General features: G+C 45.0%; 1 protein-coding gene across 5 annotated transcripts in view; it reads left to right on the plus strand.

The window, feature by feature from the left end:
- Positions 1 to 13,956, plus strand: part of spryd3 (SPRY domain containing 3) — an 84,770-nt gene extending 70,814 nt beyond the window's left edge. For all 5 annotated transcript variants that reach the window (XM_064957520.1, XM_064957521.1, XM_064957524.1 and 2 more), the window contains 4 exons: positions 1,617 to 1,674; positions 5,438 to 5,557; positions 9,437 to 9,579; positions 10,764 to 13,956. In XM_064957520.1, coding sequence (XP_064813592.1) covers positions 1,617 to 1,674; positions 5,438 to 5,557; positions 9,437 to 9,579; positions 10,764 to 10,898 — 456 coding nt within the window. In that variant the 3' untranslated portion in view covers positions 10,899 to 13,956. The remainder of the gene's footprint in view (positions 1 to 1,616; positions 1,675 to 5,437; positions 5,558 to 9,436; positions 9,580 to 10,763) is intronic.
- The last annotated feature ends 882 nt before the right edge of the window (positions 13,957 to 14,838 follow it).

The following is a 14,838-nucleotide window of genomic DNA, read 5'->3' on the forward strand; positions in this document are numbered from 1 at the left end:
AGGCCCATCATGGCATCTTTCCCACCTGTGTAGAGATCACTAGACAGTGGCTTTGTCCGAATACCCATACTTGCATTCTAAGTACAGTATTACGCATTTTGGGTGTACAATTTTTTTTTTTTAATAAATATTATGTGACACACATTTTGTATGCTTTAAATGCCAGGATGTCAAACTCATTGCCACTTTTCATCTAGTAGAATTCGCTGCACATTATTGAGGAAGAGAATCGTCTCCTGAGACTTGTGTGTTTGACAACAGCTGATAATCATCTGAGGGGACGCGCTGTACCAAAATGAACGAACGGCGGGAATCAACGCAATTCCGCGTTCTATGACACATTCTCAGTAGGATGAGCCTAGTATGCTGATACTTGTTGCTTACTGCATTAGTTTTTACTAAACAGTACGTTCTAAATAGTGTGTAGCGCGATTAGTACGCAGTATGCAGTTTCAGAAAGTAGTAGGCAAGCCAGATTTCAGACACGGCCTGTGTCTGGAGGTACACTCATCTCCACTGAAGTGTGGTCCATTTAAGTAAAGGGTTGTATTCGTTTTCTTAACTGCTTCAACAATCACGATCGTCGTATTGAGGAGACCAAAGCACAGCGTGATGTGAATACATCCCTTTAATGATAGATAAAAACAAACACAAAGTACACTAAATAAACAAACAAAATATCAAAATGAACATGTTCGCTATAAATACTGCGTGCAAACATGCAACATCACATAAGCCACAATAAGCCACGAAATACCCAAAGAAGATGGCTGGTTCCCAATCAGAGACAACGATAAACAGCTGCCTCTAATTGGCAACCATAGACATACATAAACACCTAGATCGTAAACAACCCCATAAACCTACAAAGCCCCTAGACAGTACAAAAACACATACATCACCCATGTCACACCCTGACCTAACCAAAATATATAAAGAAAACAAAGAATACTCAGGTCAGGGCGTGACACCTGTTACATGTTTCAGGGGTTTATTTATTAGCAATTCTGCTACATGGATGATGATCAGCAGAATTTATTTATTTTTTATGCAGAATGAAAAGGAGTTGTGTTCTTCTTTGGGCTGTGGACGGTTGGCTCTCCTACTTGTGGAGATTTGAGTAAACCCGTAGAGAGCAAAAAACATCTCTGGTGATTAACTCGCTGAGTCGTGAGTCACACTGACTCTGATCTAATCCAAACCTTACTTGGCCCTCTTTTATTGTTTCTGTTGGCATGGAGAACCTGTATAGAAAATATGTATCCTCTATGTGTACTTTTAGTGTGCACCACTGTGGCAAAAAACACTGGTTTGATTTGAGGGAGAAAATGTTTATCAGACGCCATCACTTTACATAATAAATCAGCCAGATTAATAACAAAGCAATAAAATTATATATTTACAATCAGCAAGAATATAAAAAGTACTCTTAACAAACACTAACCAGCTGACAGACGAACCAGGGGAGTACATTGGACAACAAAAAAATATGTGGGAACACACAAAAGCCAATACAAGTGTTTGTTTTGCAGGCCTGTGGGGAAAAGTTACGTCTTTTAGAGAGGACTTGAATGTGTGTAGTGAGCTGCGATTGTAACTTGTGTGTCTGTCTTTAGGACTACCCCAAGAACAGACACCCGGGCTGGAGCCAAGGCTCAGTGGCTTATCACGCAGGTGAGACTTGGTGCTCTTCATCACATTACCCTGTGCTCTTCGTCAACATTACCCTGTGCTCTTCGTCAACATATCTCTGTGCTCTTCGATCAACATATCTCTGTGCTCTTCGATCAACATATCTCTGTGCTCTTCGATCAACATTTCTCTGTGCTCTTCCTAACTTGTTTTCTGTCTTGCCTTTCTCTCCTCTCCTGGCCTGTCTTGCTTACCGGTTAGCTCATTCCCTGAGTATGTGGGTTCTGATGGATCACAACTGTTTCCTTTGCATCTCTCTGACACACACAGTTCCAAACCCATCATCTCTGGGCACCATCTCAGCAGGAGGGGGCCAGGGCAGATAGAGTAGGATCACGCAGGGCGACAAAGAAGAGAACGGCGAAACGTCTGAGGTTAGAAAGGGGGGTGATATCTCATTCCTCGGGGAGAGATCTCTCCTTCTCCAATCAAGGAATCAGTTGCGGTTATCTTGCTACGGTTGTATAACTGCTCAGTGTGGCCCTTTGTGAAGACAGGCCCTGTTGCCGACTGCTGCTGTCGCTCGGTCTCCAGGCATCTGCCGTCCCAAAGCCTCCGGCATCCCGTCGCTATCTGTCACTGAAGACTTATCACTGTTGATTAGCCACCACGTGCTGCTAGGTCTGCTGCTGTATCAGCGCTAGAGGGAATGTATCATGGGGGCACTGAGGGTTGTCTACAGAGAGGCCAGTCGCAAGGACCCCGTTGTTAAATCCATCATCGTCGATGGGCTGGAAGGCATCAGCCAGATGGTGTGTCTGAAATGGTTCAAAGGTAGCCTGCATCCTATTCCCAAATGACTATACAGTGTAGTGCATGACGTTTGACCAGAGTAATCTGCTAGCTGTCCTAGTCTGCATCCCAAATGGCACCCTATTTCCTAGTGCACTACTTTTGACCGGAACCCTCATGGGCCCTACAAAGGGAATGGGGCGCTATTTGGGATGCAACCCTAGGAGGGCTGGAGATGATACAGCCAGTGCTGACTGAGGGATGGGATTGGGGCACCACAGTCAGTCCCGTTGGGTTCTGTATGTGGGCTCCCACTCTGGTTTGGCTGGCGTGTGGAAGACTCCACAAGAATTTGCATGCCCAAGCACAGTTCCCCATTAATCTTATTTGTTAGAGACAAAAATTATATATGTGGTTTTCCACACTGTTTCTGAGGTTTGCCTTCCCATACTTGGGTTCACGTACAGGCTCCGTCCAGCTCCTTCAGTCTACATCAACATGACTCCTAGTACCTCATAGGTTGTGTCCCAAACGTGACCCTATTCCTTACATCTGGTCAAAAGTAGTGCACTACGTAGGGAACAAGAGGCCTCTTAGAACCTCTTAGTTATCCTCGCCAGCCAGCCAGCCAGCCATCCATCCATCCAAGCAAGCCTTCAGCACAGTCAGCAGCGCAATAGCTCAGAACTTCACAATATGCACACACAAGACAAACTAGTATCTATGTACGCAATAATAATAGGGAAGGCTGATTGTTCAATGTGTGTCTTTTGCCTTACTGAGTCTTGAGAGAGGGCACTTCTTGCTGTTTAGCTTTTTTTTACAGACACAAAAACAGTGGTGGGCCAAGATGGAACACTGTGAAAAGGTACATCTGTTTGGTTTATCAACTCAGTCGTCTGTTTAGCTCACGATCATGTGTGCGTCCCGAATCGCACCCTATTCCATATATAGTGCACTACCTTTGACCAGAGGCCCATATAAAGGGAATAGTCAGCCATTTGGGAATCAGCCATATCTGTTTTTAGGTTCTCCTCACGTTCCAGAGGGCAAGTGACTGCCAGCGTATCATTTCACTCACATCAATCAAAAGTGTGACTGTTGCGATATTGGCACAGACAGTGAGAACCTCCATTCCGTGTGTTGCCACAGTGTGATGTTGCTGACTGTGTCGATGGGCCGTGGTCCATTTTCTCTGCTCTGAGCGGACCAAGGCGTAGCACCCTGTTGTGTGTGTGTGTGTGTGTGTGTGTGTGTGTGTGGCGTGTTGTGGTGCCCTGTTAGTAGCAGCCTGTGAGGCAGCAGCTCACCAAGCCTCATTAACCCTGTCACCTTGGCAGGCGCTACGCTTTCAGAGCACGACCCTATCGCCACTCCTCATCAGTGACTCATGCTCTGACTCAACACCAGCACGATGCCCTTCCCTACAACAACCAGCACTACCTAACCTGGCTGGCTCTGGCCCACCACAGAGCCAGACCTGGCATACGCCCTACCTTACCACCACAGCCTTGCTTCTTTGTCACGGGCACAGGCCCCACCTTACCCTACCACCACGGCCTTGCCGAACTAGCCCAGGCCACACCCTACAACACCCTACAACCACCATAGCCACATTTTAACAATGAAGACCTACTGCATGTATCTTCTAGGTCAGTGGCTGTGGTGTTAAAATCCATGCACATATTCTAGATGTTGTTGAGTCAAAGTTCCCTGGGCCAGGCCAGGGAGGGATTCAGGGAAGCCCCTGTGTTTTCCAGACATACATACCCTCCTATTATGAACGCCAAGTGGCCCTGTTCTCTCGTTCACACCTCCTTTCCTCCATTCCTCCAGTCTTCAGCTGTCTTCCAGCCAGGTGTCAGCCAGATTTCCTGGCCTGGCGAGCTGGTGTCTCAGGTGCCAGAAGCCTTGCCTTCTCCAGCCAGAGCCATTTCTTTATCCACGCTCCACACTGCTATTTTTAGCCGCCCTCCTCTCCTCCTCCTCCTGCTCCTCTCTTCCCCCTCCTCCTCTCTTCCCCCTCCTCTCCTCCTCCTCCTGCTCCTCTCTTCCCCCTCCTCTCTTTCCCCGTCGTGGAACCAGTGTTTGCTGTGTGTGTTGTGACAGGGGCCCACATGGGAGCCCTAATGATAGTGTCTCCATCTCCCTCCCTGTCCGACACACACACACACACACACACACACACACACACAATCTCAGATAAAGATTGTTTAAACAGTATCCTGAGCCGAGGACGGCTCCCATGACAACTCCACAAATATTTACCAGAAACCAGCCGCAGCGCACCGTGGAGGATCATGTCTGCAGGCTACCTTTTTAGTGTTTTTCATTCTTTTTTTATTGTTCTCTTTCTCTCGTGTGTGCACACGTGTGTGTGTGTGTGTGTGTGTGTGTGTGCGTGCTTTACTTCTTTCTTGTTTTGTTGTTTTTCCACCAGAGATTGGATTTGTTTTACTGAAAGAATACTGAAGTAGTGTTATGTAGGTGTAGAGGCCTGTTTGTTCCAGTGATCATGTCCCTGGAATATTCGGACGGAGGACCATTTACCCTTGGTAATCACTGTACACGGTGTGCAACGTAGACCATGTCATTTTGAATAGATGGCACGAAATCCAGAATGAGATTGGAAATATTAGAGCATCGTGTGCAACACATGTACCTAGCTGTTTACCTAGCTGTTTACCTAGCTGTTTACCTAGCTGTTTACCTAGATGATCCTTGCTTTCTTATGGACATCCTAAAAAGAGTTTTAATGTGAAATCCCACTGGAGGTGTTTCTAGTAACATGTTGTTTTTTTCGGAATGTTGCCCTCTTGGTGAAAGTTCAAAAATATTGTAGCATAATACAGTAGGATTATCTAGCTATCAATAAACAAATAAATCCCATTTAGCCCTTTTTTTTTACATCAACAGTCCTCACACAGTGACAAGATGTCTCCCCCTCTCTCTCTTTCTGTGCCTCTCTCTCATTCTCTATCTCCCCCTCTCTTTCTCTCCCGCGCTTTCTCAGATGATGGGAAGATCTTCCATGGTAGTGGGGTTGGGGAGCCGTTTGGTCCTCGCTGTATCGAGGGTGACATCATGGGCTGTGGCATCATGTTCCCACGGGACTACATATTGGATGGTGAAGGTAAGGACAATAAGATGGGGCCACATTTTCAGTTCAATATATCTTTATTGTTCCCGAATGGCAATTTGTTTACAGTAGCGGAAGTTAAAGACATGCTCCGGAACTTTGGTGACTGACTAGTATTTTTATTTAACTCTCCCGCTTTGGGCTGGACGTGTCAGTGTGTAGTTCATACATGCATAATCTATGAGGAGAATTACTGTCTGATGAAATTCCTAGTTTGAAAGCAACTGTTTTTCTGGAAGCTTTGCCATTGCCCCTTCATTTTCCCCCAAGTGGGCCAGCCCCCTTGCAATTCGAGTGCAACCAATGAGCTTCGGCCCCTCGCCGTATGACTGACAGCTAGCAAGATGCACACACAGCGGCGTGAGAGAGAGAGCGAAACAAATGGCAGTTGTGCACATACAGTTTTCTGCACATATGTGATGTAAACAGTTTTTGCTCGTGAGGGCTACTTTCAGAACTACTGGCTAAAAAGTCTACAAAAGTACCGGAGGATCCATTTAAACAAGTTTTCAATGTCACTTGTTCCCATTAATGACATGACCATTCCTCCCTGCAACCTACAGATGTGTTGTAGAATAATGAGGAAGTAGTGACACTTGCCTGAGTTGAGAGGGGGGGGGGGCAAATCTTCACTTCTGCCCAATTATTACTTAGTCATACATTGATGGAAATTTCAATGGAAATCAGGGGCACAACTTTGGCTTTAGAAGTGGGGGGTACATAATTTGGCGGGGGGGTTCTCCCATTTTTTGCGGGGCATCTAAAGCTCATTTCCTGCAATTCTACACAATCTAATATGACCCATGGCCCTTCTAGCCGTCTCTGTTTAGAACAACAAAAAGTAAGCAAAAATGCCCCCCAGTCAAGCTAAGAGATCATTATTAAGTATTGTTTAAGTGATTGGTAAGACTGACCTAGATCCATGATAATTCAATAATCAATATTGTGTTGCGCCTTTAACCAATAACCTAACAAATGAACAACTCTTACAAATAAATTATCAATTCTTTCGATAGTCTTGATTGAGACGTCCTCTATCAAATTTCAGCCAGCCCGATCCGCCTGCCCGATCTCCACCAGTCGAGTCAATACCTCAACTCTCCCCAGCACAAATGCCTTCCCATCTTTTTTTCTTATTTTTTTTTGTCTCAAGGGAAAGGTTTGAAAAACAAAAGTTTTAATAAAAACACACCTACACATGAACACACAAACAGTCCATCCTCCATATAATTCATATCATAGGTCTAATAGTACTGTAGAGCTCTTTTTACTTGCATACAATAGAGCTGGGTCACCCAGTCCTGCCCTTAGGAGTCCACGGCCTTGTAGCGCCCCAACCCAACACACCCCACTCAGCTTTAGGATCTTAGTGAAACATTCATTATTGGTTTCCGGTGTGTTAGGCCAAGACCAGAGTGACGAACAACAGTCCAACAGAACCTCAGGGTCAAGACTGAGCAGCCCAGCAGCGAGGGATTGCCTAAATAGGTATCTCTCCTGTCGTGGGCATGTTTTCAATACAGACTCCTTTTGTCGTACAGTATTCCATATAAGGCATCCAGACCTTATGAAAGTTGCACACTATGCCCTTAATCTGGGAATAAATCAAATCTACTGATACATAACTTGACATTTCTTCCATCCATTGTGGGAGGATAACCAACCTTCCAATGAATGGGAATGCAGTTCTTAGTCACTATAAATGCTAGGTTACACAGTTTCTTCTAATAACAGTCTCCAGTATCATCATTTCCAATCAAACATAAACAGGGTGAACTGAGAATCTGTAGATATGCTGAGATAAAAGAACATACTTCTTTACCAGAATTCAGCCAGACTTCACAAGACCATAACATTTGCACATATGTCACAATTTGTGTTTTACGCCTCCAGCGGACGAATGACATTTCTGAGTGCATGATATTCAGTTTCACTGGCATATAGGATGTTCTATGGATGGTCTTAAACTGCAGTCATTTGTGTCTGAGATTATATGAACATGACTGGGCATTCTAACATGTGTCCATTCATCATCAATAGCGTCTCCCAGGTCTTCCTCACATTTTTGTTTGACATGTTTTGTGTCATCGAGAGAACCTCGATCAACCCTTGATACAGTTTGGAAATCAACTTTAGAGGTTTTTCCGACTGCGTTAAAATAGTCTACATCTTTGAAGCTTCTTGCTTGTCCAGTGTTTGCTGCACAGAGAAAATAAAGTGTATCTGCAAAAGTTCACCTCTGTGCTGACAGACTGGTCTTCCCTGGCTGTCTGACCCTGATGAGACCCCTGTCACCATCTGATCCTGACCCTGCTGAGACCCCCTGTCACCATCTGACCCTGATGAGACCCCTGTCACCGTCTGACCCTGATGAGACCCCCTGTCACCGTCTGACCCTGATGAGACCCCATGTCACCGTCTGACCCTGATGAGACCCCATGTCACCGTCTGACCCTGATGAGACCCCCTGTCACCATCTGACCCTGATGAGACCCCCTGTCACCGTCTGACCCTGATGAGACCCCATGTCACCGTCTGAGCCTGATGAGACCCCCTGTCACCGTCTGACCCTGATGAGACCCCCTGTCACCGTCTGACCCTGATGAGACCCATGTCACCGTCTGACCCTGATGAGACCCCCTGTCACCGTCTGACCCTGATGAGACCCCCTGTCACCATCTGATCCTGACCCTGATGAGACCCCTGTCACCGTCTGACCCTGATGAGACCCCCTGTCACCATCTGATCCTGACCCTGATGAGACCCCTGTCACCGTCTGACCCTGATGAGACCCCTTATCACCATCAACTCAAGATGAAACTTTGTATCCATTCACTGATTGTTGTAACTTACTGTAAAATTCACCTGGCCTGTCAACATCTGATCCTGCTAAGACATGATGAGAATAGTATTGTGTACTGACTGTGCATCATGACAGTGAAGCCTGTAGAGCTGTTCATACTGTGTCAGTGTGATAAGTAGGGAGTTTGCTATGTAAACTGACAGATAACATTAAATTGCTATACTGACTAATAAAACTCAAATTGCGCTGCAGAAATGTCAGAATATCGGTCTTCAATCGTTTGGCTGCTGGTTTCATCAGTTGATTTAGATCTAGTGTGATTGAGGCAAAAATTATAGCTAATGTTAGCCAACTTTGGCTAGCTCTAGCGAATGGTAAATCATCAAATTTACTGCTGTTGAAATGGGACAAAACAGAGGCTACAAAACATTTCCATACACACAACAGCTGTTAGATACTGCTACCTGACAGATAGCTAGAGACTAGCTCAAGCTGAACTGTCTGTATTAGCTAGCTAACTACCTGCTAGTAGTTCATTAACTTAAGTCCAGAGGGGATGAAACATTAGCTAAAGTAACATGTCAGTTACACTTCTAGCTCAGCATTGGGAATAATTTTTTTTTTCTTCTGTCAAACAGCAGTTGCCGTTGCCAGCTAGATTAGTCAACTAAAGAGTAGCCAGTTTTGGCTCTGCTTGCTTTTCAAACTCGGAAAAAAAGAGCAACACAGACAGCAGCTGGCTCTGTCCATCTCTCACATAATGGTCCTACACTGCAGCGGTTCAGAAGCTTTGCCTTCACACAGCCGGTCTGCACACTCTGTTCTGTGGTGTCTGTCAGGTCCTAAATCCAGCCGACTGAAAACATATAACAGCCTACCTGACAGCTCCGTGGCGTATGCATGGTCCTAAAGCACACCAGCGCCGTGTTTTTGTATCACAGTGCAATGATAAAATTGGGGGGGGGCAAAAAATAAATCAGAATGTGGGGGGACATTTCCCCAGTGAAAGTTGTGTCCCTGATGGAAATAATGAAAGTTAAGATTTGCCCCTTTTTGTTTTTTGTCTTCAGATGACATAGATGAGTGGGACCCGTTGGAGGTGCTGCCAAGGCAGGGCGAGGGGCGCATCCAGAACATTCTGTACCTGAATGATGAGGAGGAGGAGGAAGAGGGGGGCGAACTGGACCAGGAGCATGACGGCAGGAAGGTCATGGTGAGCACATGTCATTGGGCACGCACACACAAACACACCACACACACACAACACACACAACACACACGCACACACACACACACACAACACAATACTCTAGACTCAGTCACTTGTGTCACTTACCTTCTCACATGCAAATCCTTTGACGTAAATTCATGAACTGACTCTGCATTGTGGTTTTGATGGGGTTTGTTGTTATTTTGATTGACTGTAGCTGCTGGAATGGTGAAGCAGCATTCTTTACAGAGATCATATGTCTCATATGGTTGCCAGGCCTTGGCCCGAGTCTCACTGCTGCATTGTGCAACGAGGGGTCAGCAAGACTGTAGGCTGTATCCCAGATGGCACCCTTTTCCCCACACAGTGCACTACTTTTAACCAGGGATCTGGTTGTGCACTATGTAGGAAATAGGGTGCCATCTGTGCTGCTGTTGCAACCTTAGAGAGTGAGAATAGAACTGGCCCAGCTGTAATCCAGGGATTTGTTCATATTTATTCAGTGGGGACACATTACCAACAAAGCCTGCTTTGACATTACAGAACACTCTGGGACCACACTGCACGTACCGCACCACTCTCTCTCTCTCTCTCTCTCTCTCACACACACACACACACACACACACACACACACACTGGAGTCACTAAGGGTGTAGTAATTTCACAGCTACATGAGAAAAGCGATATTGACAAAATCGCAGCTCTGCCATTTTTTTTAAACACCATTCATCAAAGACATGAAACTCTACAGGCCTTCATATATAAAGAGCTGCTTTTAGAATGGTGGGGTAAATATTTGATGTGTGATTTGAACGAGTGAGTGTCAGTAACTGTAAGGGATGTATTCGGGCGTCCCGTTGTGGCTATGCAGGTGTTCTTCATTTATGATGTGGTGGTTTTGCCTACCTCAGTTGAAGGCCGGGATTCAATCAAAGGCACGTTTTAGCCAATCACATTGAACTTGACTTTTTAAAGGCCATTTACACTTGAGCCGACATTCGCAGCAATCTCCGCGAGTACCGCGAAATTGCCTTAAAAGGGTGCATTGCCTGTAGTCTACAATGCCCCTCTGATTGAATCCTGACCTAAGTCTTTGTGGATAAGAGGGTCTGCTGAATTACTCAAATGTGAATGTAAACAGTGGTGAATCTGTGTCTTTTTGGCGCCCCCCTGTGGCTGTGTGGCAGGTGTTCTTCACACGGAACGGGAAGCTGATGGGTCGCCGTGAGGTGGTGGTGCCCCCAGGGGGGTTCTACCCCACCGTGGGGATGCTGAGCAGCGGAGAAAAGGTCAAGGTAGACCTGCACCCCCTCAGTGGATGAACCTGACCAGCCTGCATCCTCTTAGTGGATAAGATGAGTCCAGAAACTGAACACTGCACCCTGTCATTGCCTGACCAGTGACCACATCAAGCCTTACTGGGGATCAGCATAGTGAAACTAGGGCAGGGATTCATTCCATGGCGTTCTATAACTGACTTTTTAAAGGTATTTTTTTCTTGAGCGTTTACCATTTATTTGATCTCTGCAAACGTCTGGGAAAATGCTGTTAAAAGGCATATTGTGGGCTGTATAAAATGCTACCCTGTAACACAACTTGAATAGAATCCCAACCTTAGTCACAACCATCAGGACTCACTGTGGCAAAAATTTATATATACACTGATGCAGAGAAATGTGTTATTTTACAGCGTCAGCAATAGTAGTTTGGCAAATTAGGGTAAAGTGCCTTGCTCAAGGTAACATAGATTTTTTTTTTTCTCACATTGTTGTCTCGGGTATTCAAGCCAGCGACTCCTAAAACTACCATCAGGACTAACTGTGGCAACAATACCATCAGGATTCACTGTGGCAACAATACCATCAGGATTCACTGTGGCAACAATACCATCAGGATTCACTGTGGCTAAACTAAAGGCTACGCCTGAGGCCCAGTTGTTGGATAATTCTGTGCAATTTGTTGTTTTATCATCATCAAGCCACATTTTTTTTCCCCTGTCAAAGCAAATAGTCAGCCCTGCCTGGTCCTGGGCTCTGAAACAGTGGAGCCCCTGAAATGTCTCTCGTGAGGTCTACTGGCACACTTTGTTGATTTCATTTGTCATGGCCCCAAACATAGCAATGCATGTCCAACAGAGTCCGAGAGCCTGCTGGCAGTTCATGTTATAGGCACTAGTGAGTGAGTAGTGCTCTCCTGTGAGCACTGGAAGTTGCTTCCCAAATGGCACCCTATCCCTTATATAGTGCACTACTTTTGACTAGTGCCCTATTTGCCCTGGACAAAAAATAATGCACTATATAGGGAATAGGGTGACATTTGGGATGCCGGTAGGTTGTGTGTGTGATTGAGTGAGTAGTACCTTCCTGTGAGTGCTCACTAACCTGCCTCCTGGAGCTGAGCTGAGCTTGATAGGCCCCAGATCTGTTAGTGCTTTATAGCCTACTCTTATGGTCATTGTCATGCCAAACACAGATTTGGGACCAGGCTTGAGCTGGGCTAGGTGGGAGTAAAAACGATATTCTCCATATCACATGGATGGCATCCTGGTATCAAGTAACCCCTTATCAAAGACTGGAAATGATGTTAATGTGGGAATATACACGACCATGGTATGTGGACAAAAGTATATTGACAGCCGTTGAAATGAGTGGATTTGACTATTTCGGCCAGAACCGTTGCTGACAGGTGTATACAATCGAGCACACAATCGAGCCTGCTTCCAACTTTGTGGCAACAGTTTGGGGAAGGCCCTTTCCTGTTTCAGCATGTCAATGCCCCCGTGCACAAAGCAAGGTCCGTACAGAAATGGTTTGTCGATCTGTGTGGAAGAACTTGACTGGCCTGCACAGAGCCCTGACCTCAATCCCATTGAACGCCTTTGGAATGAATTGGAACGCATACTGCGAGCCAGGCCTAATTGCACAACATCAGTACCCGACCTCACTCATGCTCTTGTGGCTGAATGGAAGCGAGTCCCCTCAGCAAAGTTCCCAGAAGAGTGGAGGCCATTATAGCAGCAAAGGGGGGTTCCCAGAAGAGTGGAGGCCATTATAGCAGCAAAGGGGGGACCAACTCCATATTAATGCCAATGATTTTAGAATGAGGTGTTCGACGAGCAGGTGTCCATATACTTTTGACCATGTAGTGTATGTATATATTCTATGTCATATATGTTTGACTGTATAGATTCATAATCTCCTATATATTTTCCTAGATTTCTCTCTACATGGAATTCTATAACTGAAGACGTGGGAGAGAGACTGTTGGCTTTTTGTAATAGGGGGGGATGGGTGGTGAGGGTTTAGTTAAAAATCCCAAGCACTTTTTAAGTGTACTCTATCCACTCCCAGTGTAATTTACAAGCGGTTACTTTTGCCTAATTATATGTTCCGATTCATTTTTCATGAACATATTTTGGTTGAGGATAATAGATCAACTGCACACGAGATCATCAATGTCTTCTGCAAGAGTATACTTTTGTCACAAGCACGTTAGAAATGGTTGAGTCGGGTGGTGTCTAGTACACAGTAGAACCAGCAGAGTGCGATCAGCATCCTGTTCAGTCCAATCTGAGAGGAATGTTTGTTTGTGGTCCCAAATGGCCCCCTATTCCCTACATAGTGCACAATTAATTTTTTACCATGGCCCACTGGTCAAAAGTAGTGCACAGTGTAGGGAATAGGGTGCCATTTGGGACTGAGCCTGTCTAAATGTATACAGAGGAAGAGACTGAGCGCTTGTCATTTGTTCATAAGGTTTAAGAGACTTGTTCCGATCTATGCCAAATGTTTAAGGATTCTGATCAATCCGCCATATTGCATTTCTGTTTGTATGATTTAACTCGCCATGAGATGCTTCTGTGTGCGTCCCAAATGGCACCGTATTCCCTATATAGCACACTATTTTTGACCAGAGCTCTATTGTCCCTGGTCAAAAGTAGTGCACTATAAAGGGAATAGGGTGCCATTTGGGACATTGTCTGTCACCTGGACATGCCTCATTCCCTTGATATTGACACAATCCCACACAGCAGCACCTCTGTAGTCACGGTTCAGGCATCATGAAGACCATAGACATGCTTATTCATAGATGACATACAAGCAAGAGAAAGAAGGCTGTACTTGTATCTCAATTAGGGTTGCAAAATTGTAACTTTCCAATAATTCTCAGGTTTTCCAGAAATCGTGGTTGGAGGATTCTGGATTTCCTGCGTATTCCCTCCTGAACCTTCCAGACAGGATTGATGGGAAACCTGGGAATTTTGGGGAAATTATCAGAATTTGGCAACCATGATCTCAATGTAAATGTTAGCACCTTGCCTACTTCCAGGAAGGCTGTCTTACTAATTAATATATGCATTAAAAGGTAGTTATTTCCATACTACAATTGTTTGACTTTCACTGTTTGATATACAGTACCAGTCAAAAGTTGACACCTCCTCATTCCAGGGTTTTTCTTTATTTCTACTATTTTCTACATTGAAGAAAAAAGACTTAAAAACTATGAAATAACACATACGCAAAAATCATGTAATAACCAAAAAAAATGTTAAACAAATCAAAATATATTTTATATTTGAGGTTCTTCAAAGTAGCCACTCTTGGCATTCTCTCAACCAGCTTCATGAGGCAGTCATCTGGAATGCATTTCAGTTAACAGGTGTGCCTTGACAAAAGTTAATTTGTGGAATTTCTTTCCTTCTTAATGCATTTGAGCCAATCGGTTGTGTTGCGAGTGGTAGGGGTGGTATACAGAAGATAGCCCTATTTGGTAAAAAAAAAAACAAGTCCATATTATGGCAAGAACAGAACAAATAAGCAAAGAGAAATTACAGTTTCTTCAAATGCAGATGCAAAAACCATCAAGCGCTATGATGAAACTGGCTCTCATGAGGACCGCCACAGGAATGGAAGACCCAGAGTTACCTCTGCTGCAGAGGATAAGTTCATCAGTTACCATCCTCAAATTGCAGCCCAAGTAAATGCTTCAGAGTTCAAGTAACAGACGCATCTCAACATCAACTGTTCAGAGGAGAGTGAATCAAGCCTTCAAGGTCGAATTTCTGCAAAGAAACCACTATTAAAGGACACCAATCAGAAGAAGAGACTTGCTTGGGCCAAGAAACACGAGCAATGGACATTAGACTGGTAGAAATCTGGCCTTGGTCTGAAAAGTCCTTGAGACGCAGAGTAGGTCAACGGATGATCTCCGCACGTGTGGTTCCCACGTGAAGCATGGAGGAGGTGCTTTGCTGGTGACACT

This window comes from Oncorhynchus masou, chromosome 33 (assembly GCF_036934945.1).
Source record: "Oncorhynchus masou masou isolate Uvic2021 chromosome 33, UVic_Omas_1.1, whole genome shotgun sequence".
In the NCBI taxonomy this organism is placed as follows: Eukaryota; Metazoa; Chordata; class Actinopteri; order Salmoniformes; family Salmonidae; genus Oncorhynchus; species Oncorhynchus masou.